General features: G+C 54.9%; 1 protein-coding gene across 4 annotated transcripts in view; it reads right to left on the bottom strand.

Annotated features, from left to right (window-relative positions):
- Positions 1-2480: 2480 nt before the first annotated feature.
- Positions 2481-27143, bottom strand: part of PDE9A (phosphodiesterase 9A) — a 106928-nt gene continuing 82265 nt past the window's right edge. For 2 of the 4 annotated variants that reach the window (XM_069581692.1, XM_069581711.1), the window contains 12 exons: positions 21287-21368; positions 19664-19738; positions 15626-15712; positions 14628-14732; positions 13777-13859; positions 12458-12614; positions 9686-9799; positions 7720-7824; positions 6900-7028; positions 5245-5340; positions 3813-3888; positions 2481-2713 (listed from right to left, as the gene is read on the bottom strand). In XM_069581692.1, the coding sequence (XP_069437793.1) occupies positions 2703-2713; positions 3813-3888; positions 5245-5340; positions 6900-7028; positions 7720-7824; positions 9686-9799; positions 12458-12614; positions 13777-13859; positions 14628-14732; positions 15626-15712; positions 19664-19738; positions 21287-21368 (1120 nt within the window). In that variant the 3' untranslated portion in view covers positions 2481-2702. The remainder of the gene's footprint in view (positions 2714-3812; positions 3889-5244; positions 5341-6899; positions 7029-7719; positions 7825-9685; positions 9800-12457; positions 12615-13776; positions 13860-14627; positions 14733-15625; positions 15713-19663; positions 19739-21286; positions 21369-27143) is intronic. The other 2 variants (XM_069581701.1, XM_069581721.1) reach the window with 1 other exon arrangement.

Below are 27143 nucleotides of genomic sequence, written 5' to 3'. Positions count from 1 at the left end.
GGCGGAGCTGTGACTGGGGAGCAGGACAGGCCGGTTGTCTCGCTGTACGTGCTGCGTGCAGGTCAGGACACTGCTGTGTCTCCGCCACCTGCTCCCTGTGAGGCTCAGCTTTATCCTCCACTGAGATCAGAGGGAGGCCACCTCCTCCTCTCACCCTGCACTTGGTATGTGGTCTCTCGGCCAGCATGTGGGGTGTCCCTGGGCAGGAGGCCTTCCGGGTCCCGGTATGCAGGCTGACCTGGGTGGACAGGGCTCGTGGGCTCTGGGGCTGGTCTGTGCAGTGGGGCGCTGGCTGGCAGCTTCTCTGCAATTTAAAGGGGGGGACGTCTCCATGTGAGAGGCGACTCAGGAAGGGGCCTCAGCAATCCCATGGCTCAGCTCATGGCGTAGGATCTTCCTGCAGTGTGGAAGCACTTCTGAAGCAGAAGGCTGGGAACAGCATCCAGTGGGCCCCTGATGCCCTAAGGCAGTGGTCCCCAACCCTTTTGGCACCAGGATGGGTTTCATGAAAGACGATTTTTTCCCGGACTGGGGAAGGCAAGGACGATGGTTCTGTCCACCCACCACTCGCCTTCTGCTGTGCAGCCTGGCCCCCTGGCCTGGCGGTTGGGGCAGCCGTTAAGGCATCCCATTAAGGAAGCCAAGGCTGTTGACACAAACACCTGGACTGTCGCAGGCGCTGCCAGGAGTCTCTCCTCTTCTTTCTTGATTTCCCTGTTCCAGGACTTGGTGTAACCTACACCCAGTAAGGCAGAGGAAGTGTGTTAGAGTGTGTATACACGCAAGTGCACATGCGATTGTATGAATATAAGTGTATATGTGTGCATATACACACGTGTACAACATGTATGATCACGTGTCCATGGACATCTGTGATTATGTATATGCACGTGTGTGGACATATGCCTTAATATGATCACATGTCCACGTATGCACAAGTGATCATGTTTACATTGCACACCTAAGCATTATGTGTGTGAGCACCTGTGCATGTGTGACTGTACATGCATGTTTATGTGTGTATGCATGGATCATACATGTGATTGGATGGCTATGTAAGCATGTGTATTGTGTTGTGTATATGCTACACGTGTATGTAAGCACGTATGTATGAGGCCTCAGTGTACATGTAAGCATATGTGTATGGGGCGTCAGTGCACATGTAAACGTGTATGTATGTTGCACATATCCCACATGTATATGTAAGCATGTGTGTACAGGGCTCAGTGTATATGTAAGCAATGTATGTATGCTGCATGTATACGTAAACATGTGTATGGGGCCTCAGTGTCCATATGTGGACACATGTATACATGTATGCAAGCACATGTATGCTTATGTAGCCATGTGTGTGGACCCATGCGTGATTGTGTGCAGATGTGCATGTGTGTGCACAAGTGTTAAATTCAGTAATCACCGTGGGAAACTTGATTGAGGCAGAGTTTGGTGAGCCAGGTATTCAGCACGCAGCAGACAGAAGGTGCTGTTCAGAGCACAGCCTCACCGATGGGGACAGCAGATGATAAAATGCCGGTACCCGAGGACACGCAGGCTGAAGGCATCTTATCTAAACACCTGCTAAGTTTGGGTTGTAGTTTAACCTAAGCTGTGGTGGCTTCAGCAACATTAAAATGATAAACAAAACTAAGAAGAGATGTGGAACCCAAGGTCCCTCTCTGGTACAGAACTGAACTCAAGAAGAGATGGAACATTTCACAGCCCAAAAATGAATTATTCAAATAAGTAATATTCTGGAGTTCACCAGAGGGAACAGATGCTCCAAGGAAACTGAACCAACACACAAATGAAATGTTCACAGAGCTCAGACTATGCCAATGGCCCCTAAAGTCAGTTTTTAGAGCAGATGTTATCAGGGGGACAGAGATGGAACCCCCACCTCTGGGGAGAACTGAGGGGTCTAAATGCACAAGGGGAGGGGGTGGGCTGTGAACTAGATGGGGCTGGGTCTCCCCTTGTGGGCACCAGTCCACCCAGAACATCCTCAGTGCTTGTCCCTAAAACAGAAGCAGCAGCAGAAGGACCTGAGATGGGGCCCATCATTCCCTGAGACAGGGATCCTGAAATGTGCTGAGTAAATAGGCTCCTTGTCCTACCTGCCCATTTTGATGTGGAATCCCCACCCCTGGAAACAGGCTCAAGCCTGTGGTTGTCTGTGTCCCACATGGATTTCTTGGCTCACACTGCCTGCAGCCTGACCAAGCCACCTCCAGTCCCGTGTCCCCGAGCACAGCCTCCAACATCCCCCTAGCAACTCACAAGGACAGGCATGTCCCCAATGCTCCGGGCACTGAGCTAACATCTAATGCCGAATTACATGGAGGCACTCAGCAAGTCACTCAGGCCATCGCTCTAAGACACACAGGTGAGGAGAGCACAGTGTCCTTGTCTCACGTGGGCACTGGGGAGATTCCTGAAGCAGCCCAGGATACCCAACTCCACCAAAAAAAAAATCAGACCCATTTCTGTATAAGAATATATTATTTAAAAGACAGTTTAAAAATAAAAATTCTGTACAGCTTGTGAAGTCCTGTTTTTTTTTTTTTTTTGTATCAGTGAACAAAATGTTCTTAGAAAACGATCTCGTGGTGGCAGGCACTCAGGATCACTTTTTCCTGCATGGACAATCCTGCGAAGCTCGGCCGGCTGGGTCCAGAGCTGCAGTCTGCAGCCCTCTGCTTTCTTCAGGCACGGTCTGCTTGGAAAAGGGAAAAGATGCTGGTTTGTGTTGGTGGGATCAAAAATGCTCTGGCAACACCACAAATCTCACGGCATCACACACAGTGAGCAATTTTTCTGTATCAGATTCTCTGCTCGTTGAACAGCTAAAACAAGAAGAATGGGATTATTACCTCTAGTTTAGAGATTGGGGCTCTGCGGCTCAGAGAGGTTGAGACACCTGTGGGTGTCACTCAGCTGGTAATGAGCAAAGCCTGGACTCATGTGGTGTGACCAGACCCCATGGCAACTGAGTGAAGTGGTTTGCCTTCTGCCTGGACTGAATGAATAGCCAGGACCCACAAGTACAGAGGATGTGCTTGTCGTGACATAAGCAAAGACTTTATTTCTGAGAAGCTTTGAAAAATATTTTCTCTTATAAGTGGTACCTATGCTAATCGGATGAGATGGTTGGATGGCATCACCGACTTGATGGACATGAGTTTGAGCAAGCTCCAGGAGTTGGTGATGGACAGGGAAGCCTGGTGTGCTGCAGTCCACGGGGTTGCAAAGAGTCAGACACGACTGAGCGACTGAACTGACTGATGCTAATCATTGATCATTTTCCGTTAACTAAGGCATGACTCCTTCTTTCAGAGCCTAATTGTAACGATTATATGCTAGGAAGAGATGTTCCATTTAAAGACATTTGTACATACAGATTTCTTCCCTTCCTTCCCTTCCTCCGTCCTTCCCAGCTTTTCACGCTGTCCCCGTTTCAGTCTGAAAACTAGTCAATCCTAAAGGGAATCAACCCTGAATATTCATGGGAAGGACTGAGATTTAGCTATTCATGCTGAAGCTGAAGCTCCAATACTTTGGCCACCTGATGTGAAGAGCCAACTCACTGGAAAAGACTCTGATGCTGGGTAAGACTGAAGGCAGGAGGAGAAGGGGATGACAGAGGACGAGATGGCTGGATGGCATCACCGACTCCATGGACATGAGTTTGAGCAAGCTCCAGGAGAGAGTAAAGGACAGGGAAGCCAGGTCTGCTGCAGCCCATGAGGTCTCATGGACCTGGACACAACTGAGTGACTGAACAGCAACCGAGACATCATTCAGAACAGCGTTACCTTCGCTCTGTCTTCCGAGGTCTCTGCTTTTCTCTCTTGACGTGGCGCTCCCAGACATCAGGCTCTCAGCCTTCTGCTATGACCAGGACAGAGCACACAGGAGGTGACGGACAGTGAATGAGTGACTGCCTGTCTGCTCAAAAGCTTCCTGGGACAGGAGGTGCTAAGACATGTGAGCAGACGTGCCCTGGGGGCGCTTCCCAGCCACAGCTCTGCACGGTCCCCCTTCCCGGCCGTGGAGCCTCACCATGTGGCCTCCGTCCGGTCTTGGACAGTGAGCTCTCGCCGGCTGCAGGGGCAGCCCCAGAGCACTGGCTGGATGCTGAGTCCATGGCCCTGTCACCTCTTTGGTGGGTCAGCTCTTTCTGGGGGCAGGAAGGGGCCGTGGAGGGTCCTAGTGGCCTTCTGGGCAGCCAGCCTGGGACCTGGAGGCTGAGGCATTTGCAGTGTCGGCTCGAGGCTGGACCAGGGGGACCAGGACCATCAGCCCTCCTGTCAGAGGCCGTGGCTGGGGGACGTCTCCTCTTACATCTGTTCTCTGCATCATATACTCTTAGGCTTTGGGGGTTTTGTGACTTCCTGGGAGGAAAATCCGACTAGAGAAATTGGTTGCCAGCTGGGATTGCCCATCGACCCGAAAGCACCACGGTGCGTCTGGCATCGTACACAAAGGAGGTTGAGAGGAGAGCCACCTGGAGGCTCAGCAAGGCACTGTGGGAGTTCCTGGCTGAAAGGCAGGGTAGGGGCTCTGCCTGCAGCGAGTATGAAGAACAAATGGCATGGGAGGGGGCCCTCGGTGTGGGTGGGGTGTGCCAGGCAAGGCCCAGTGGGGACCAAGCCCACAGCAGCAGGGAGGTGGATCCCACTGCACTGGGCACCCGAGAGAAAGGGGGAGGGAGTGTGGATGGAGGGGAGGCCAGACTTGAGTGACTGGACGTCACAGGGGCAGGTCCCAGGGGTCCCAAGTGGGAGGGGGCCCTGAAGCAGGCTTCTCTGAAAGCTTCCACCCCAGCTCTGAGCCTCCCTGAAACACAGGACCAACCCCAGCAGCCAACTAGAGCCACTCTGGGTCTTTCGATCCTCAAGGTGCTAGCAGAGTCCATGGCTGGGTGTGGTGGTGGCTTTTCCAGAGACAGGGAGTCTCTTCCATGGCCTTGCTTCTGAACAAAGTCGGCCCTGGGAGGAGGGGAGGGACTGCATGGGGCCAGAAACTTGCTCTGAGGGGATGCAGGTGGCAGAGGCTGTGATGTCCTCGAACCCCCGTGGACCACCACAGACTCCTCCCAAGGCTCTGTGTCTCCCATGCTGTGAGCTCCCTGAGGACAGAACACCTCTGCATCGGGCCTGGAGTCTCTGTGGGACAGATGCGCTCCGTTGTGTGGCCGAGCGGGGTGGGGCCTGTGGAGCCCAGGCCCTCACAGAGGCGACTCACCTCCCTAACGGCATCGTCCATCTGCTTCAGCTCCTCGTAGCGATCTCGGGACTCCCACAGCGGCTGCAGCATGAGCTCCTCAACCACAGGGAAGAGCTGTGAGAGAAAAGATGGCTGTCAACAGGCCGTCATCCTCGCAGGAAGTGCATCGCAGGAAACCAGCCACCTGGGAGACGAGCTTCCATCAGGGTCACGGCGGGGGCAGAATCCAAGGTGCTCGAGGCTGGCTGCTCAATGGCTCCTGGGAGCCTGCGGGGACAGAGCTGTCGGGGACAGAGCACCCCACCTGCCTGTTCCGAGTCCCGCTGTTTCCTGTTCTCACACTTTCCAAGAGGACCAGCAGAAGCCGCTCCCTCCTTCTGCCTCCCAGAACCCCGAGATCCCACCGCGGACTCTCTTCTCCCAAATGCCAACCTCGCCAACCTCACCCAGCAGACTCCGGGCAGCCATGGGTGGGTGGAGTGAAGGCACCCTGCACGTGGCCCGGGACCCCCTCTGCCCGCACCACGCTGGGGCCTGGCCCCGCCTGCAGCTCTGCCTCCCTCCTGCAGTGCCCATGGCCCTGGGTCCACCTGGTGAGCATGCTTTGTCTTTGAGACTCAGCTCTGAGGGGGCTGCCTCTCCCTCTGAGGAGCCACCTCCTCAGTGCCAGGAGGCACATCCCCTGCCTCCCTGCCCCCCGGGGCCCTGTGCACACAGCCCCCAGCCCCAACCTGCTCCTGCAAGGGAGGAGGGCAGGCCCACCATCGCCACTGCTGGCCGGCACCTGCCGCCTGTGGGATAAGGGTGTTGTGGGGCTTCAGGAAGGGTACGCTGAGGTAGTTCTGGAAGGTTGCTGAGAACAGCACGGCGGGGCCAGGCCAAGGCAGGCTGGGCTCAGAGGTGGAGGCTTGAAGAAGGTGGGACCAGGAGCCATGGGGCTCTCCGGTAAGGCCGAAGTGCCCAAGAGGATGGGCGACTGTCCAGCAAGGCGGGTGGTTTGCCCTGTGCTGGGGGCAGTGGGGAGCCATGGAAGATTCAGGAGAGACTGCTTCCTTACTGAGGATTAAAGTGGTGATCGCTGTGGGCGTGGGGCAGACGGGGGCGGGCAGGTCAGAAAGTCCTTCTGAAGGCAGAGATGAGAGGCGCTGATAAGGCCCTGCTGGTGCCCTGGGCGGGGGGGTTGGGGTGGCTCCAGAGACATGGTGGAGGAGGGCCGCCTGGCCCAGGGAGGGGCAGTGAGAGGCTCTGTGGTTTTGCGGCTTGGGCTGGGGGTTGGGCACAGAGGCCAGGAGGGGTGGCGGGTGGTCTGTTTGAACTTGCGGGTGTTAGGTGTGGTGGGCTTCAGGTGAGTGTCAGGTAGGCGGCTACGGCATATGTGTGTGTGTTTGAGTATGTGTCCGTGTGCCTGTGAGTGTGTGTCTGAGTGTGTGTCCATGGGAGTGTGTTTGTGTGTCCATGGGAGTGTGTGAATGTGTGTCCATGGGAGTGTGTGTCCAAGGGAGTATATGTGTGTGTGTGTTGTGTGAGCGTATGTCGTGGGTCTGTGTGTGTCCCTTTGTGTGTGTCCATGTGAGTGCACGTCTGTGAGTGTGTCCGTGTGTGTGTGTGTCCATGTGAATGCACACGTGTATTTTTCCCTGCTGGGCCAGCAGCTCGTGGAGGTGGTCATTCACCTTGGTCACTGTCTCAAACATCGGGATCAGGACGAACTTGATGAAGCCGATCTGGGCTGTGGCTTTGGTCACTTTGTCCCGGTCCATGAATGGGGCCACGGGGAGGCCCTCTGACTTCTCGCGGTCACTCTGCAGGGAAGGTACCGAACATGATGTTAAAGAAAGAAACACTCGTGGAATCTGGGAGCTTCAGGGATCACTGCTCTCAGAGGAAGAGAAAAACAGCTAACATGCTAGCAGAATCACCCGCATCACAGAAGGTAGTGACTACGTGGAAGATGAGGAGGCTCTAAGTGCCAGCCAGGGGCCCCTGAGCCTGCATGGTGTGTCCAGGGGAGGGGAGAACAGCTCCAGGCCCTGCTGGCTGCTCAGCAGCAGAGCAGCTTGTAGACCAGCACCCCCCAGCCTGCAACCCCTCATCCTGACCCCAGACTCATCAAGCTGCTCTAGAGAGAGGTTTATTGTCCCTTCTGACACTTTCTGTCTTAGGCTGGCTTTGCTTCCTGTCACAGAGTGTCCCCAGCCATAACTGTTTGGTCTCATGCACCCAGGGGCTCCAGTCCCTGCAGGAGGCTCCCATCGGGTGGGGGAGTTAATCAGTGGTAACAGGGTTGCTAACATGGTGACAATTTGACATCAGCTTTTCCTGCTCATCCCTGTCTTGCGTGTTTCAGATTACAACCCCACGCGTTTCTGGCGTGCCCCTGCTGTGAAGGCTTCTAGAAGCGCTGACACTGGCCACCTTGGTGCCTCTGTCACATTTCAAACAGGAACCCTGGGGCTAAAGAGCCCCGGGAGGTGTGGCCTGCGACACTCTTACCTGCATGAAATACTCCTCCAACAAACAGTCCACCCACGGTTCTGCCACCTCCATGGGGCGGACCTCGTTAGAGATGTCGCAGCATTTGATCAATATCATCTTCAGCTGAAAGAAGAGACCTGGACTCAGCTGTGCAGCATGGGACACACGTTGCTTGGCTCTGGGTCTGGGCTTGTCATCACAGGCCGGCAGGGAGGAAGGTGGGCAATGCAGGTGGAGAGGAACTGAGCTTTGCTGTGCCCCCTTCCCCCTGCAAGGGCACACTTCCCACTGTAAGGGGAGGAGAACGGGGCATCACCACACCCCCACGGATCAGACTCTTTCCTGGAGGGGCTTGAGTAGCAGGAAAGCGCCTTTAACACACGGACATTTTGTCTTATGAACCACATTCTGCAAAGCTCAGAAGTATCTCTTTGATCTTGACAATACATAAAAAATATAGACAGATAGCGCTGTCAGGAGGCAGAGGTTTAAACGGTAATGAGAAGAAACCCAGTGGGCCTCCTGAGCACTGAAGAAGTGCGTTATAAACATGGGGTGAAGGGGACCCTCACACAGCAGCAGGGAGCGTGCCCACCGGCCTCGGTGATAGGGACAGAGTAAAGGGAAAAGTTGTGATTAAATAGTTAATTCCCAGGGGGCTCAAGTGCTAAAGAATCCATCTGCCAATGCAGGAGATGCAAGAGACATGGGTTAGATCCCTGGGTCGGGAAGATCCCCTGGAGAAGGAAATGACAACCCACTCCAGTATGCCTGGAGAATCCCATGGACAGAGGAGCCTGGCGGGCTATGGTCCATGGGGTCGCAGAGTCAGATATGACCGAACATACACATGCGTGCGCGCACACACACACACACACACACACACACACGCTCTAATGGATTATACGTAGAGAAAAAAAATATGCGAGACCCCTGTAAGTTAATGATCACCCAAGAAAGTCAGTTTTCTTAACCACAAAACCAAGCAAGCTTGCTTAGCAAGAAAACCATGCTACAGAAGCTTGGGGACATACCCTCAAACAAAAAACAACGGTGGCGTGTGACCCACATCCTGCCCAGTGAGCTCAGTAAGTTAATGCCTCCTAGGACATACTCTGCACACATAAAAGACAATAATTTATGGAAAGGTGACATCTCAAAGTGAAAGGCCCTCACTGTACTGTGACCTGAGATCATTCTTCTGTGCTGCATGACCGTCCTGGCTTAAGCGTGTAGGGACAAGAAAACTCCCCCACCCCACCTGACGTGGAGGAGGAGCTCATGCTGGAAGCATGATGTCCATTCCAGAACGAGGAAGAAGGTGGTCTTTTCTGCTCTCCCTACGTTCCCTTTGACTATAGAACCGAGCCCACCAAGTTCTCAGGGGGTGGCATCCTCTCATCCACCCACTTGTAAGCCTCACAAGCATCTTGTCCGAATCTCTCATCTATAACTTTGCCTCTCATTGAATTCTTTCTATGCTGAGACATAAAGGACCAAGGCTACTTGGAGCCCCCAGAAACACCACCGGGGGGTTTCATCGGCACCCCATGGTCTGAACACCACAGGGGAGGCAGGGGTGGGAACCACAGCCCTGCTGGTTAAAGGGGGTGTGGTGGGCCTGTGAGAGCACAGTCACACAAAGGTCAGGGTGGCCCTGGATTCTGCCCTCTGTTCCCAAGCCTGGCACTCCCCCGTGTTGGCTGGGCCCCATTTGGGGCTGCCTTCGCCCACTTATCACATTCAAATCTGAAGGAGATGGAAGGATGGGAAAGGAATTCCTTTAACCAGGAGAAGGGGTCCTACTGGGAGTTGGGGGGCTTTCCCTGCTAAGCACTGGGACTTTGAAAATTGGTGTTGCTGATACCTAATACCTCACTCCAGGCGAGGGTATGCATTTTCCTTTGGTTTCTTGGCCCCCAGTCTGAGCTGGGGGGTGGGGCTCACCCACCAGCCCCCAGAGAAGGAAGAAAAGCCCACTCACAAGGGTCATGTGCTCCTTGTTGCTGTAGTCAAAATTCTCCATTTTTTCTTTGAAAGAGTCCATGATTTCTGCATGCCTCGCCATGTCAGTGGCCAAGATTAACGTGATCATTCCCTGAGAAGTGGAAGCAAAGAGTTAACACGGGGCATGATCCCAATAATTAGTGAGCACCCACTGTATGAGGAGCCCTCTGCTCACATTACTTTATTCAGACCTCATGCCAGTGCCAGGGGCGGGTACTGTCCTTGTTTTTATAAAGAAACTGAGACCCAGAGAGGCTAAGGAGCTTGCCCAGGTCACAGCTGGCGAGTGGAAGGCTGGGGTTTGAGCCCAAGGGTGCCTGATGCAGGCTGTGTCCCCAGAGAAGGCTGCGAGTCCAGGCCCACTAGGAGCATTCAGCTGCAGAGAAGAGGCTCAGCGTGTCTCCTTGTGAAGTCCAGACGGTTTTAGCCAAGGACAAATGTTTCCTGCCAGTTCACTAATCTAGATATACGGTTTGTTCCTCCTAGAACTTGTTGCTGGAGGTCAATGACCCATTTTCCAAGAGTACTTTTTTCTTATTATCTAATCTGTGTGTGGCTGTACGTGCATATCTTGCTTGGGAACAGTCTGATGATAAATAATAGCATTCTTCTATTAACAAGTTTGTAAGCAAAAGTGAAATGTTTTTAATACAAATATTTTATGATCTTGTTAACCAAATGTTAGTTTCGTAGAAGTAATTAGAAACCATGACCATCCATCAACCTACTCATCCACCCATTAATTTATCTGTCTACCCATCCATCCACTTGTTCACTCATCCAACATCCATTCATTTGTTCACTTATTTATCCATCCATCTATCCATCCAAGTGTCCATCCATCCATCCGTCCACCCACTTGTTCATCCACCATCCATCCATTCACTCATCTATCCGTCCATCCATCCATTCGCCCACTTGTCCATCCATCCATTCATCCATCCATCCCACAAATATTTACAGAGCACACCTCTGTGCTGGGTATGATCTATTTCTCCAAGAAAACAACACCAGAAACATCAAGTACGGAACTCAAATCAGTCAGTACAGATAAACAGTGTACTTGGGGAGGGGCCATCACTGGCTTTCTGAATTGTGCCATTTCTTGGTAAGGATTTAATTGTTATTAGTGAAGGATCTACTCTTGCGATGAGTTATCCCTCAAGATACTCAAGGACAAAACATTACTGAAAACTGGGACAATGGATTTTACCCCCAGAAAGCGTTAAAGTCAGTAAGGTGTCCGGGGCAGGAGCAGCAGTGTGTCCCTGTGTGGGCGGCAGGAGGCAGGGCACCTCCCTGGGGGCGTGTCCCCTCCTGCTCTGACTGCTCCTCACACGAAGGGAGGGGGCCAGCTGCCTGGATGCCCTGGGCTGAGTTCCTGGCAGGGCTCCTCACCTGGCAGTCATCAGGGGCAGCACACAGGAGGGCCCTGCACCAGGAATCGGTGACTCAGCAAGGCCTGTCGTTAAGCCCTGGCTGAGCACCGATTTCCTGGAAGTGAAAGGATGGGAACAGGCCTGCAGCTGTCTGCTAAGGCGAGGTTGTCGGTCTCCAGGAGGAGGGAGCGTGTCCTGCCCTGGGCTCTAGTGTGTCTTTATCAAGTGTGTCTGGAAGCCAGGCCACTGAGACACTGTGTGGACTCCCACAAGGAGGACGTGGCTCCCACCTGTCCGAGTCCCTGGGCTGCCGTGCAAAGTGCTACACGCGGGGGACAGAGCAGCAGGGAGGCATCTCTTCATGACTCTGGAGGCCACAAGTCTAGGAACCAAGGTGCCCCCTCTGAAGGCTCCGGGGATGGTCCACTCCCTGCCTCTTGCTTCTGGTAGCCCCTGGGCTCCGCGGTTTGTGTCCACACCCTCCCGTCTCCGCCTCTGCTGTCACGCGGCCTCTGTGTCTCTCCGTGTGTCCCTTACACGGACACTTGCCATTGGATTTAGGGTCCATGTGGATAATCTGAGCTAACCTCTAAAGATCCTAGTTTAATTATAGCTACATAGATTTATTCAAATAAGGTCACATTCGCAGCTCCTCGGGGGTCAGGAGGTGGACTTGACTAATTTTTTAGTGGGGGTGGCTATCATTCAACCCACCTCATCCCTCCAGGATCGCTCTGACATTGCCCCTCCTCTGAACATGCCAGAGGGTGGGGCACAGGGCTGTGCTCAGTGAGACCTGCTGTGTGTGTATGGGCAATGTATGTGTGACTTTGGCGACTTGGAAGCCTCTGTCTCTGGACAGGTGGCCACCACCATTCCCCGTCCCATGTGCACCCAGGAGCAGAAAGGTCTCTTCTCTGAAGTGGGATGTGAGGCTGGTTGGTCAGGGGCAGTGGGGGACAAGGGCAGGGCCTAGGGGCAGTGGTTGGGGTTCTGCCGGGCTGGATGTCCCAGACGTGTCCGTCCAGGACCTGCTTTCTTGGGCAAGTGACCTTGTCTGTGTCAGCCTCAGTTTCCTGGGCTGCGAGATGAGAAAGGACGTATCTCAAAGGGTTAAATTAAATGGTAGTCATGACTTGAAGGTCCATGAAACACTGCCCATGCAGGCCAAGCACACACCTCTTCCTGGGGCATTGTCACCTGGCCTTGGAGAAGGCGTGGAAGCAGGGCCGGCCCCCCAGGATCCTTGTGGGAGACTGGGAGCTCCTGGGAGCCTCAGGCACAGGGAGAGAGGGCATCTCCTCTCTGGTGGGGCTCACTGTCCCCCAGGGACCTCCACTCCCCAGTGGGCGCGGCATCACCCCACACACCTGCCTGATTTGCTTGAAGCCCTCTGGCGACACGTTGGAGAAGATGTTGCATTCGGGTTGGTTGAGAATCTGGAAGGCCACGGCGCAGTGATGGTTCTCTAGGGGCGAGATGTCGTTGTAGCGGACAGCCAGCTCCGTGCGGGCGTTGATCTGGTACCTGGGGTTGGAGAGCGAAAGAACCTTCGGGTACTTGCATTCACATGTGAGTGGGCGCAGTGGTGCAGGGGCATGCGTGCTGGCGCAGAGGCTGGAGGCGATGGGGCTGCTGGAGAGGATCCCACTTTGCTTGTGCCGGGAACTTACTCCTCCCGGCTCTCCTGGGTCTCAGCTGCCCCTTTGACTAGATACTCCCAAGTTGTTACAGTCTAATGGTGGACACCACCAATGAGCCTCAGGTCCTCCCTGAGGAGGTGCCCTTGAGGTGGTCAGGCCTTTGCCAAGGCACCCTGCAGACACCGTAGGATGTGGGAGGAAGGCTAGATGTTGTGGGCAAGGCCTGTGGCTGGCTTGTGCTTAGCATAGCATCTGAGTGTGAACTGAGGGAGTGGATGCCCATGGGGACACCTCCTCCTCTTCCGGGCAGGGACGTCCGTATCCTGGAATCCGCTCTGGTCCTGAGTAGCAATAGCATGCTTCCCAGACATGTTGGGCATCATTGCCCACATGGTAAAATTCGACACACAAACACACAAACTCCATAGAACAACCAATGTATCACTATGAACACAAACCAGCAGCACCCAGCCTGGATTCTGGCAGGGACATGGGGGGGGACTCTGCCTTCACCCCGAGGCAGGAGTGGATCAATGTTCCAGCAAAGCCTGGCCCATCTTCCTGGCCCCATGGCCTGCCCTGGACCCTCCCTGCCTCCTCGCGTCCATACCCTGTTCTTGTGTCACTGCCCTTGTTCTGTCTCATTCCTGCTGGAAGCAGGCTGGTGGGGCTGCCCTCAGGGGAGTGAGATCCAGAGACTGGGCGGGGGTCCGCCCTTCCCGGTCCACGGGTGTGTGAACGTCCTTCCCTGCTGCAGGGGGCAGGGAGCTCTGCTGCTGCCAGGCTCTGCTGTGTAGACACAGAGGACCACAACGGGCTGAGGCAGCCTCCTGGGGTCTGGGGATCTCTAGGCATCTTTCCGGGAAGGCCCGGCTCTGGACAAAGTCCTCGGCAGGAAGGCCGAGTCCTACAGTGGTGGAGTGGAGCTGTGGGCTCAGGAGTGCTTCACTGACAGCTCCTGCTGGGAACTGGCAGGGGGCTGAGCTGAAAAGCTCAACTCTGACACCCAGAGTGCCCTTGATAAGAGAAAAGGACCATGTACATACGTGTTATTGTAGCCTGGATGATCCAAGTCGTGGCAGATGGCTGCAGTCATCAGGACCAGGATGTCCATTTGCGAAAACTTCTCCTGGATCGGAGAGAGGATTTGGTGGGTGAGGAGGGGCTGGCAGGGGGGTGGGGCAATGACACAGGGAGATGAAGCTCCCCCAGCTCTGGCCTGGTGGTGGAGAATGCGCCTCTCCTTGGGGTGGAGGGTGGGCACCCACTTGTTCACTGATAAACTGGAGGGGCAGTGCTTCCTCAGGTGTTGGAGGAGCTGCTGCCCCAAGCTCCCCTCCAGGTGGGATGCCCCCCAGACCTACCCTAAGCTCCCTGCAGGCAGGATGCCCCCCAGGCCCACCCTAAGCTCCCCACCAGGAGGGATGCCCCCCAGACCTGCCCTAAGCTCCCACCAGTAGGGATGCCCCCCAGACCTACCCTAAGCTCCCCACCAGCAGGGATGCCCTGCAGAACTGCCCTAAGCTACCCACCAGGAGGAATGCCCCCCAGACCCGCCCTAAGCTCCCCTCTAGGTGGGAAGCCTCCAAGACCCACCCTAAGCTCCCCACCAGGAGGGATGCCCCCAGACCGGCCCTAAGCTCCCCACCAGAAGGGATGCCCCCCGACCCGCCCTAAGCTCCCCTCCAGGAGGGATGCCCCCCAGCCCCGCCCTAAGCTCCCCACCAGGAGGGATGCCCCCAGACCCGCCCTAAGCTCCCCTCCAGGAGGGAGGCCCCAGCCCCGCCCTAAGCTCCCTCCAGGAGGGACGCCCCCCGACCCGCCCTAAGCTCCCTCCAGGGGAGATGCCCCCGACCCGCCCTAAGCTCCCTCCAGGGGGGGACGCCCGCAGACCCACCTGCAGCCCGCAGCACCAGATCATGCTGTACATCATCTGGGCGACGCAGAAGCAGTGCCGGAAGTTGTGGAAAGGGTTGTTCCGGTAGTTGTCGTGCACGCACAGCTGCGGGATGAGACGGTCCGCCCTGTGCCCACCGCCCACCCTCCCCAAGCTCCCCGCACCTTCTCCCCGATGCCAACTCTCGACTCCCACCCGGTCCTCATCCAACTGCATTCCCGCTTCCTGGGGGTGAGGATGAGGGGCCCAGGGGTGTCCAAGGGCCACACAGGGGAAGGTGTCCCCAGGGGACCCACAGTGGGGTGTGAAGCTGGGGGGATGGCAAGGGGGCTGCGCGTGGGGTGCCAGGTCCCCAGCCACCTCAAACCTTCCACAGGTTTTTAAAAAACCTATTTGTTTATTTGGCTGTGTCGGTAGTTGTAGCATGCAGGATCTAGTTCCCCGACCAGGTATGGAACCCGGATCTCCTGCACTGGGAGCAGGGTCACAGCCACTGGACCACAGGGAAGTCCCTTTCCACAGCCTTCTAACATTTGGCTCTGAGCAGCATTTTATTAAAAGGAAAGATCTGCTGATAAACACACACACAGTTGCACATGCACACCCCTCCCCCACATGCACACCTCACACACACGCACACACACACTTACACATGGACACACGCACAGCCCCCCATGATGCAGGCACCAGCACTCACACACGTACTCCATACACACTGGCACACACATGTATACACCTGCATAGCACCCCCTCCCCCCACACACATGCTGCTTAGAACACACTCTTCACCTGACTCTCCCTGGTTCCTACTATTTTCTCGCTCACAGACAGAAGCTTAGGAGCAGAGAGTGTCTGGTGGGGGATGGGTCCCTGCAGGATTCTCACAGGAGTGTGGCCTTTGTCTGTAGGAAGCCCAGGCCCAAAGGAAGGTCCCCACGGTCCATTCCCGGGAAACTCGATGAAACTGTATTCAGGGGCCAGCAGGGGCCCACACTCACCAGCCACCTCTTGAGCGTGATGGGGTTGATGCTGAAGTCCCTGACCAGGCCCAGGTCGTGGTACATGTGCTCCAGGCAGCTCAGCATCTGCGGGCGCAGGGGCAGAAGGATGGTCAGCAGCATGGCAGGCTGGGCCCCAGGGGAGTCCTCCCCTCCCGGGGGCCCAGGACCAAAGCCTGTTGACTAGGCGGTTTCAGGACCCCCAGAAGGGGTGTGGGGGCTTTGAAAGAGCAGTCGGGGTTAGAAGTCAATGGCATTCTCTACAGGAGGGACAGTGACCAGATGAAATGACGCTATCTCCAAATAACCACACTGGAAGTGACTTGACTTATATACACAAGCACCCAACTCGGTGGGTCAGAATCCTGGCCTGAGGTTCTGAGAGACACCTCCAATTCCCGCAGACCCTGCACGAGCCGGAGGCTGGGAGCTGAGGAGCCGAGGAGCAGCACTGACAGAAACTCATTCATCCCAAACCCGTCTCTTTGGGCCCCCAGAGCCCCCGCTGGGACGACGCACTTTCTTATGCATGAACTGAAGTGTCTGGAAGGCGAGCTTCCTTCTGGGGAGCACTCCTTCCCAAACCTCATTTCACTGAGCCGACTTCTACAGAAATCCCTGTTCAACTTGATGTTGATTTTGCTTCCAGGCCCAGAGAGGATTTACTGTCACTGTTGCAATCTATTTAAATGCCACTCAGAACTTTGAAGCTTAATCAAGCCAAGAAGAAGATTAAATGATCTTTAAAAAGTGAGAGCTTGACAAAGTGGGCTCTGCTTTCTGAGAGAAGAGCCCAGGGAGATGGGAGGTCTCAGAGTGGGGCTGACTTAGGATCACCTTAGCAGGACACCAGCCCCTGTCCCCCAGCTCCCCGCCCTGGGACCCACACCTGTGCCCTTCAGCCCCAGTGCCTGCCCTGCCCTGGTGTCTGCACAGACTTCCCATCTGCTCTGTTCACCAGGCAACCTTCTCTTCCCAAAAAGGGTGTGTTAAGGACTGAATCGTGACCCTCCAATCAAGCTGTCGAGGCCCTGAGTCCCTCCGTGACTGTGTTTGGAGAGAGGACCATTAGGGATGTAATTAAGGTTATGCAAGGTCACCAGGGCAGGCGCTAACCTGCTAGGACAGGTGTCTTTATGAGAAGAGATCAGGACACAGACACGCACAGAGGGATGTCCCTATGAGGACATAGGATGAGACAGCTGTCGACACGCGGAGGAGAAAGGCCTCGGGAGGGACCATCCTGCCCACACCTGGATCTCGGAGGTCGAGCTTCCAGACTGTGAGAAAATAGCTTTCTATTTAACCCCCGAGTCTGCGGCATTTGCTATGGCAGCCCCAGCAGACCTATTCAGGGAGTGCAGCTGAAAAAACACTTTTTCTTGTTACAAAATATATGAGAACTACAAACACTGCAATTCAGGGGAAGTTTTGCAAAGCCAGTCCTACAATGAAGGGTCAATGAGCTGGCCGTGGAAGGAACACCTCTGGGAGCAAAGACTTGTGTGGCATCACAAAGAACCCACTTGGGAAACTGGAAAACACTCCAGCCCTGCAGTGGGGGCCCAGGAGGATGTCCAGATGGAAAGTCCTTGAAGGGGCCACACGCTGGTCTTCCTTGAGGGGACAGCCCAGACACAGACTGTCCCCTTGACAGAGCGTGGGGAGTGCAGGGTTGTGGTGCGAGGGCTGGCGTCCAGGCTGGTGGCCAGGTCACCCCAGCTTGGCTGGCAGCATGAGCACCTAGTCAGGGTCTAGCCGTCCAGAGCTGCTCATGCCCCCACCGTCCTGGACCAGAGGGGCTGTGGCTCTCACACCCCTGCTCCCTGCCACACTGGCCCAACTCGCGGCTGCAGGCAACCCTGCAGAGCTGAAATGTTTGCTGTGAAATCAGAGTCAAGAGGCGGAGGTGATCGGCAGACAAAACCATCTGGCGCCACTTATGTGGTGGCTTCGGAGCAGGAGGGACACGTCTGTACATCTGCTCCCATGACGGCAGCTGTGGACGCTGCGGCGGGTCCTGGGCTGGCAGCTGGGTGATGGTGAGCGTGGAGGACGCATGAGATGACTGCGAGGTCCCGCCTTCAAGGTGGGGCTGGGCAGATGCAGCGCTGTGGGGAGCGCTCAGAGGCTGGTCCTCTCGAGAGTGGAGCAGCATGGGGTCCTCTCCCAGTCTGGTCTGTGATCAGAGGATGCTGGGCTGGGCCCTGGGTGATGCAGGGCACATCACCCCTGCATAGAGGGGAGGAAGTGAACCACTGCCACCCGGGAGCTCTGATTTCTCGGGGGGTGGCCAGATGCAGTGCTGGGGGCCACTCGGTCTGCTGAAGCTTTGAGATGTGTCCTTGTACCTGTTCATCTTTGCTGCTCATACTCCAAAATTCATGGCACCCCCAGAGGCGGTGAGCACTTCTGGTTTGCCACTTTGGGCTGGGAGACACTTAACAGAAGCAATGGAACCCTCCCAAGGCTCCCTGGGGTCGTGGAGGTGTGCTGGTGAAACCCTGGGGCTAGACGACGGCCACTCAGGCCAAGCACACCTGCAGGGGGGCTGCCTCCCTCCCCTTAGCCCTGCCCTGCCAGCACCTGCTCATACATCCCACAGGTGGAGTGACGAGGGCAGAGAGGCTGCCTCCCCATGGTGGATGCGGGGATCCTTCCACCTCTGACATGAAGGTGGAGCGTTCCCTCTCTGGCCACAAGCAGCCTGTGTTCTGTGGAGACAGGAATGGCAGGCTTCTGCCATCAGGGCCCCAGCTTTGCTCTTTCTCCCTGTGGGCTGAGGTCACCATGACTACAGGGAGCGTGAGATGTGCTCAAAGCGCACTTGCCCACTTGCTGAACACAGGGGTGCGTGTTCTAAGCTCCCATGGGCCCACCTGCTCATGGACAGGCCAGCAGGGTCCCCTCTTCAGCGGAAGCTACTGGGATAAGAGGTCATCATGCTTCTCCTGGAACACCTGACTCTTCTCTTCCTGCCCTGCTCCACGTCCATCTTCGATCAAGCACTGATCCGGCAGGTGACACTTAGAAGAGCCCCTCCTCACTGACCTCCCAGCTCCGGTCCTGCGTGCTGGTTGGTTGGATGTTTTGGAGCACCCGTGCCATCCAGCTGCTCTTCTCAGGGTGGACCGGATGGGGTGGAGGTGAGATCTGTGCTTCCCCGCCCCTCTTGCTGGGGCTCTTCTTACCCCAGGAGACCACACGAGTGACAGTGGTTCACGCAGGAGAGTCTGGGGTACACGATCATTTCCCGGACCTGCAGGGAAGTCGCTCTGCCGCTCTTGTCCAACAGCGTGAGCCTTTCTGTGCTCCTGTGTGACCGAAAAGCTGGCGAGAATCCGCTGCTTTCGGTGGCCTGAGGGCTATGCGGCTTTGTGATTTCTTGGGGTTCAGAGAGAAGAGGGTGTATCTGACATTATTAGGTAATAGACTAAACAAACAACCGTCCCCATGCTTGTGTTTTCTCAGCAAAAGGGAAATTTAAAAGAACTGTCGTACTGTAAGATGTTACTTTGAGTCCTTGAAGATTTCCCTGGTGCCTCACACAATAAAGAATCCACCTGCCAATTCAGGAGACCCAGGTTCGATCCCTGGCTTGGGACAATACCCTGGACAGAGGAGCCTGGCAGGCTGCAGTCCATGGGTCACAGAGTCAGACACGACCGAGCAACACAGCATGGGTCCTCAAGTCCTCACAGCTCCCCAGGCTGACCACTCTCAGCGGGACCTCAAGTGGAAGCCCCCTCCTGAAATAATCCCGAAGCCTGGAGGCTCACTCCCACGGGAGCTCGGCAGCTGCCCTGGGGGATCAGGATGTGGCCCGGTGGTGGGGTATGGGGGCGCTTCTGAGCAGCCAGATCTTGGTGTGAGGCTCCGCTGCTCACATTCTGGCTCAGGGCCTTCCCGAGCCCAAGGGGCACCTGGCTGCAAAACTGGGGAAGCAAGTTAAAAGGAAGAGAAGAGAAAGGAGAAGAGGGATGGGGATGCCTCCCGTCCGGTCCCCGAGGCTGGTGCCCATTCCAATGACTCACTCACCTCATTGGGCTCCCAGAGCCAGACGTCGAAGGTGGGCTTCCGCAGGGCATCTATGGTCTCAGGGGACAGCAGGTACTGGAGGGACAGGCAGTAGTGTGAGCTGGCTCCAGCCTCTATGCTGCACAAAGGCCTGCCACGCCTTCTCCACGTCGTCCCGACCCCTCTCAGGACACCTCAAAGTCCATTCTCGAGACCACACCCATGAGTTCTGGAGGGGGCAACACTAGAGGGACGGACCCCCCACCGGTGGGGGCTGGGGCTGGGGGAGCGCTTCAGGACTGAGCAGGGGCTGAGGGGGCGTCTGGGGGAGACACGGTGTTCACCCCTGATCGTGGTGGAGGGCATGTGGCCGTGTAAGCCTGTCACACTTGACAGTGCCCCACACCTGCGGAGGGTGACCCTTACTGTGTGCTAGTGACACCCCGAGAAACCTGACTTTAAAAAATACAATAAAGGGAAATCGAGGGGAAAGAGTCTGGCATGCATTCAAATGCTGGCTAGGAAGCTATTTTGAGGTTTGTGTTCGGAACCTGTCACTAGTTCAGCCATGGGCTAACAGCACAGCTTCTGGGTTCTATGGAACACCGGAGTTTAGGTTACGCTGTCAGAGGAAACAGAAGATTGTGGACACAAGACAGTCACGGCGTTTGGAATTAAATCCAGTCATCTCCTAGGTCTTTCTGTCTGTGTTTTTAGAAGGAACCTCTTTGGAAGATGGGTGCCTTCTGTTCGGGACCCAGGCTGGGCCTTGTGACTCCCAGGGCAGGGTCCCAAGGGGTGCGCCGTGTATTCCTGTGGGAAAGGGCACTTGGGTCCACGTGATGACCTTGGACAATATTCAGTGTGTCTTTCATATCCGAGGCAGGGAGACCCCTTGCAGCTCTGGAAGGCTCTCTGCTGCTGTGGGAACGGTGGCGAGTTGGGGGTTTGGCCTTGTGCATGGCCAGCAACCCCAGCCCCCTGCCCCCGTCTGGAGGATCTTGGTCTTGGCAAAGCCCAGATCTTAGTGGGCAAATATATAAAACTCAGTTGGGCCAGCATCCCGCTCAGTCTCCAGTTGAAGGCATTGTGAGATGGAGGACCACAGTCATGGAACTCGTCTTTTGTAGCTGTCTGAAGACCCTCCCAACTCCCAGGGCATTGCCTGCTCTAACAAGGGCCTCTCTCCTGTAACTGATACATCCTCTGTGACCCAAAACTAAAACTTCTCGTAATAATTACCTATTCTTCAGGGATGGGAGATGCAATGAAGCAGATTATAAATAATTTAGTTAAAAATGAAAGTTCTTTCAAGTAACATTTGAGTGTCAGAACCGTTTGTTCACCGAGTTGGCGATGGGGGTTGAGTGGATACCAGCGAGGAGCTATGATCTCCTGGCAGTAAGCTGTGGTCTGGGACCACTTCTGCTAAACAAACGTCAACGAGAAAATATATTCTGCCTAAGAATAACAGAAGCATGCCACGGCCAGGGCCCTGGCGAGAGCTGGCTTTGCAAACACGCAGACTGCAGTGGGGCTGGGAGGCCAGGGAGGCCCTGGGTGGGGCCAGAGGTGGGTGGGGGTGTGTGCCCTGAGGCTCTGGACACAGATGGTGGTTTCTTCACAGGCAGGCTGTCATCTTACCTTGGGGTAAGAGGGGACATCGCGTCGAGGCGTCAACTTCTTGTTGTTATCCAAAAAACTGTACTTGCAGGGACAGCTGGTCCTGAAGAGAAAAGCAAAGATTACTTCTGGCACCGCCACCTTGGGCTTGGTGTAGTCTGGGCAGCTAACTGTGGGGACCTCATTGGAGCCCAAACAACAAGCCCCAGAGTTGATGGGCATGTGCACACTGCTATATTTAAAATGAGTAAGGAACAAGGTCCTACTGTATAGCACAGGGGACTCTGCTCAATGTTACATGGCAGCCTGGATGGGAGAGGGAGGGAGAATGGATATATATATGTATGGCTGAGTCCATTCGCTGTTCACCTGAAACCATCACAACACTGTTAATCGGCTCTACCCCAACACAAAACAAAAAGTTTAAAATACATAAAAAAAGAGTTAGTCCATGAAGAAAACCTAGCACACTGCCCGCATGTAGTAGATAATAAATAACATAATTGACACTGCTAAGAAACACCCCAAACTCAATCCAACCTGAACCCCACAAACTGCTTTCGTCTTATTTGTTCCAGAAAGATAAGCCACAGAGCCAGAGATGTCTCACTACTAAACCCCAAGGACCCCTGCTGGACCTCCTGAGATGATACTGAGCTCTCAGAAAATACATCATCTTCACTTTAGAGAGGCTTCTAAAAATCTTTTTCTCATGATGTGGGTAAGACACGTTTACTCTAAAAAGTTAAAAAACCATAGAAGTTAAAAAACTAGTAAGTCCCATTTTACCCACTTCTTTCCTCTAAATCTCACGCCTGGAAATGCCTTCTGTTAAGTTCGGGGCATCCTTCCAGAACCTTCCTCGGCATGGACACACATGGGCAGCCCCCAGTCCTTCTCAACAAGGATGGAATTGTACGGAGCTCGCTCTCTGGCAGCTTGCCTTTTCCACTAATGTGTCACAAACGCAATGCCGATGCTTCAGAGAGCTCAACCTCTTCCAAAAGCACATCCTCCTTGGGTGCCAGGGTGCGGTGGACCACAGGCCATCAACCCCCTCCTGTGACGGACTCTGAGGACACCCCACCTTACACACACGCTGAATTTGCTGTCTGACTTCGTTTCACCGTTTAACATCGAGGCAACAAGAACGGAACAAACGGAGCCCGCTGGTTTTGGAGGGAAGCCCCCTTCTAACGTCAGGGCCGAGTGCTGGCCTGTGGGGACACATCTGGGGGCTGCAGGTGGGGGCTGCTCCAGGAGTCTGGGCATTTTAACTCCTTGTGAAGGAACTCCCAGTCCCCTCAAAACAGGGAACCCCGGGGGTGTCTAAACTCTGCCCCCTCCTGCCTTGTGTGAGATTCCCAGATAGGGGACAGGGCCAACACAGAAACCCGTGCAGGTCTGTAAATAACGTTTCATCTCCTGGGAGAGCAATTCATATCGTATTGTAAAAGCCATAAAGAAACTCATATCCTTTAAGCCGCAAGCCTCCACTGGGGAATTTACCTTAAGAAAAGAATTAGATGCAAGCAAACGGCTCAAAAGTATTTACCACAGCGTTATCTACTGCTGCAAAAACCAGAGTAGAAGCTACCTGAATGTCCCCCAGTGGGAAATAATTTAAATCATTATGGTATTGTGACAGGGAGGTCTGTTATATCATCTCTAATTACAAGTATTATATGTAGCTAGGGAATGTGGGGTGAAAAGGGAAAAAGAAACGTTGCCTACAGTATATCCTGAAAAGGAATAGAGAAACAATTTACCAAGAAAAGAACCCATTCATTTGGTGAGTGAGAATGAGTGTTGGACCACAGCCTTCAGAATGTCTGAGGCTGCATTTTGATCTATTGATTGTTTACAATTCTGTAAGTGTAAAAAAGGTTACAACACGGTATTTCATACTTGTTTTTCAAAACTGGGCCTCTGTACACAGAAGAACATCTGGGAAGCTCTGGACTGGATTTCAGCTGGGAGCACTGTGGTTGCTGCAGTTATTACCGACTCTTCCCCACCACCAGTATTGTCTGCAGGTTAGAGGAGGAGGCTATACCACGTGCAAACTCAGAATAACACGCCTGCTCCTTTTTGGAAAAAGGGGCTCAGTGTGATCTTCTCAGTGTGCCACATCTTCCCTCCACCCGATGCCTGGGAGATTCATCCGAGGTGCTTGGGACAGCTTCGCGTGTGGAGGGAGATTTTAAGACAGCCGGAGCAAAAGAGGAACAAAGCGAACCAGGAAAACGCGCCAACCAGATGACGTCCGGGGTCGCTCTTGTACATGAGAACTTCCATTGACACACATCTAAGCAGTGAGAACTTGTCTATGCTCTGAAGATCACATGCAGCATTGTCATTATTCTTCCCGTACTTTTAACCTCTTCTGAACCAACATCCGCACGCATGCTGGGCAGGCTGGTTGTGCACCTTTCCCAGGAGGGCTGCGTGAGCTTCTGCCATCCAGGATGGTTTGACTGCTGGGATCTCTCTGCTTGCTCAAAAACCCCAGCGTTGGGAGGTCCTGCCAGGGCCTGCCCACGTTGTCCAGGTGCCCCTGCCAGCTCCATCTGTGCCCGTTGCCACGGGAACCAGCATCCTCCAGCTGACAGAGCCTCTGGCATGGTGTCTCTCCTTTTCTATTTGGGGCTGGCTTTTGCTTTTGTGTTCTGCGCTCCCAGCCCTCCCTCTCCTGGGGCTCAGCCCAGTGGTCAAGGCCAGTGTTTGGGACAGAAGCAGAGATGGTAGGCTCCAGGGTCCTTGGATGCTGCCCTGAGGGTTCTCGCAGAGCCCCATTGGGATGAACCTTCCGGCTCCACTCTGTGGACAAGTGCTCAGTGGGGTCGGACCTTGCCCTACAGCTGGGTGGGCAATTCGCCTTCTTTCCTCTTGGGGAAAAGCCAAGAGAAACTCAAGGCCTGAGTCTCAGGGGACTCTTGCCCGCTCTGAGGGTGTCTGTGGGTCTGAGTCTGATCCAACCCAACCACTATCCTGTTATTCCCTGGGGGAAGATGGTTTTGGTCCATGCTGACCCTTGGCTCCAAGGCCACACTGTGGTGTGCTCATGGGTGGGTGAAGGTGGTCATCACTTCAGACTCACTGACCACCTGAGCGGGTACAGAGCTGGGCTCACCCAGATTGGGACCTTTGTTCCTCTCTCAGCCCCACCATAGGCAGGACCACTGCCCAGCTGGGCTGACATCGTCAGAAACAGCTGCTCAGCTGTGTGATCCCAAGTAACAAAGCTGGTCCCAGGTAACAAGCCAGGTCCCGGGATGCTGAATGGCCTGACCATCTGTGTGATTAGTTAGGATGGAACCCTGACATCAACAGAGACTGAGGGCAATGCAAAGGACTTACCCTCCGTCTGAGTCCATTTCTCCATATAGAAAAGGGCAGGGCTGCTTGTACGGGGCACAAGGGGCTGCCAGACTCCTGGGCCAGGGTCCCAGGTGGGTGATGCTGCTGCGGATCAGACCTATGCCCAGGAGGCTAGATTTCCTTTTTCCGATTGTATCGGCAATGTTTGAGACTTCACGCTACTCTATTTTTGAATGAACAATTACAATTACTCGTCTCTCACCTACATGGCTGCTGTGAAAACTGCTGGCTGAGATGACATCGCTCTAGACTTGGTTACGACACAGGGAGGGCGCCTCTTTGGATTACCGCGGCACTGTGAGCTCCAAGAATGCACTTCTGGCAGGGGGCGGCATATGGAAGGGGCTTCAACACTTGGATGAGCCCAGCTGTCTCTGCCCCAGAGGGGCACCTGCAGGGGACATCTCATCTCCCCTGTGCTCTGAGATCAGGCAGGTCTTCTCCACGCGGTGTGTTATGTCCCCTATGTGTCCTCATACCCTGAGGTCCTAACAGCACCTCTGACTGTGACCTCATTTGGAACAGGGCTGTCACAGACGTAATGAGTTCAGATCGGCCATGCTGGAGGAAGGTGACCCCTCACCCAGTATGACTGCTGCTGTTCAGTTGCCAAGTCATATCTGATTCTTTGCCCCCACCCTCAGCCCCAACCTCCCCACCGACTGAGGCACACCAGGGTTCCCTGTCCTTCATTATCTCATGGAGTTTGCCCAAGTTCACATCCTCTGAATTGGTGATGCCATCCAACCAACTCATCCACTGTCCTCCCCTTCTCCTCTTGCACTCAATCTTTCCCAGCATCAGGGTCCTTTCCAATCAGTCAGCTCTTCGCATCAGGTTGTGCATCAGGTATTGGAGCTTCAGCTTCAGCATCGGTCCTTCCAGTGAATATTCAGGGTTGATCTCCTTTAGGATTTACTGGTTTGATCTCCTTGCAGTCCAAGGGACGCTCAAGAGTCTTCTCCAGCACCACAGTTTAAAAGCATCCATTCTTCGGGACTCAGCCTTCTTTACTGTCCAGCTCTCACATCCGTGTGAGTTGACTGGCAATAGGGGACACTTGGACGCAGAGATAGACACACAGAGAGAGGCCATGTGGAGACAGAGGCAGACCCTGGAGTGATGCTCTGCAAGCCAAGGAGCCCCAGGAATCACCAACACCCCCAGAAGCTGGAAGAGAGGCCTGGAACAGGTCCCCTGAGAGCCTTCCCGGGGAGCCCGGCCTTCCTGACACCTTTGTTTCAGACTTCTAACGCTCACAACTGTGGGAAATAAACTACTGTTTTCAGCCCTCCGTTAGCGGTACTTCGTTATAGCAGCCGCAGGAAACTAACACAACCTGGGTGAAATTCTGATTTTTCTCTTGCGATCCTAACGGCCAGTACCAGAGACCATACTGGAAGCACTGCCTCGCCCCTGCCCGCAGCGGGCTCTGTACAGACGAGGGCGCCTGCAGCCTGGCGGGGGCAGGCCTGGCTGGTGGGGGCTCATGACTCACCCTGGCTGTTCCGGGAAGGTGGCAGGAGTCAGTTATTTGAGAAGGGCTGAGAGGCTGCATTATAAACCCCTTCCTACTGCGCGCACCTTCAGCTAACCTGTGTGCCCAGTTGCTACATCACGTCTGACTCTGCAACCTCACGGACTACAGCCCGCCAGGCTCCTCTGTCGATGGGGTTTCCCAGGCAAGGATGCTGGAGCCGGTTGTCAGTTCCTTTTCCAGGGGATCTAGTTTGGATCTTCCCGACCCAGGGATCAAACCCGCATCTCCTGCGGTGCAGGCAGACTCTTTACCACCGCGCCACCTGGGAACCAACTACACCTCACAAAAGCCAACCTGTCTCCCACAAGTGCTCTGTGGGCTCCATGGATGCAACATGTTTGTGAGTGAGGCGATTCCACAGACGGAAGGTGCCGGATGGGGCCCAGAATGCACCCCTGTCCCCTCTCGCTGCAGCAGACATGGCACTGGGCCACAGGCAGCCAGTCCCAGGCTAGTCTCAGAGAATCCAAACTAGATGACAAGTATGACGTGAACATGGCATGGTCCTGGGAAGACATGCCAATGCGGCTCTGAGCCCATCAGGCTAGTCCTGAGCCCACCCCAAGGCTGCCAGCCTCACTCTCTGTCAGGACCACCAGCTTCCCTGTCCCCTCCTGGCCCAAAGGCCCCGCACTCAGCCACCCTCCCCACTAAGCAGGTTGCCCTCGATTTTGAAAATTCCGGGAATGACCTTCAGGGTGTGAGGTGGCCTTGTAAGATGATCCAGTGTGTTTGCACAGGGCTGTGAGTGGGCCCAGGAGTCCTGCTAAGTCCCATTAGGCCCAACGTAACCTCAGCCACCTTAGTGGCATGGGGTTCTGGGGGTGACAGGCCACATTGTCACCACGTGGGCTCTGGCTGGCTGACCGTGGGCATGAAGCAACCCCAGAGGGCAGACAGGCGGAGCTGGTCGCTTCAGAGAGCACCCATCACAGCCCTGCACACAGTCAGTGCCCC

This window comes from Ovis canadensis, chromosome 1 (assembly GCF_042477335.2).
Source record: "Ovis canadensis isolate MfBH-ARS-UI-01 breed Bighorn chromosome 1, ARS-UI_OviCan_v2, whole genome shotgun sequence".
NCBI classification, from domain to species: Eukaryota; Metazoa; Chordata; class Mammalia; order Artiodactyla; family Bovidae; genus Ovis; species Ovis canadensis.
The sequence above is the reverse complement of the archived record's forward strand: the minus strand, read 5'-3'. Positions and strand labels throughout refer to the sequence as shown.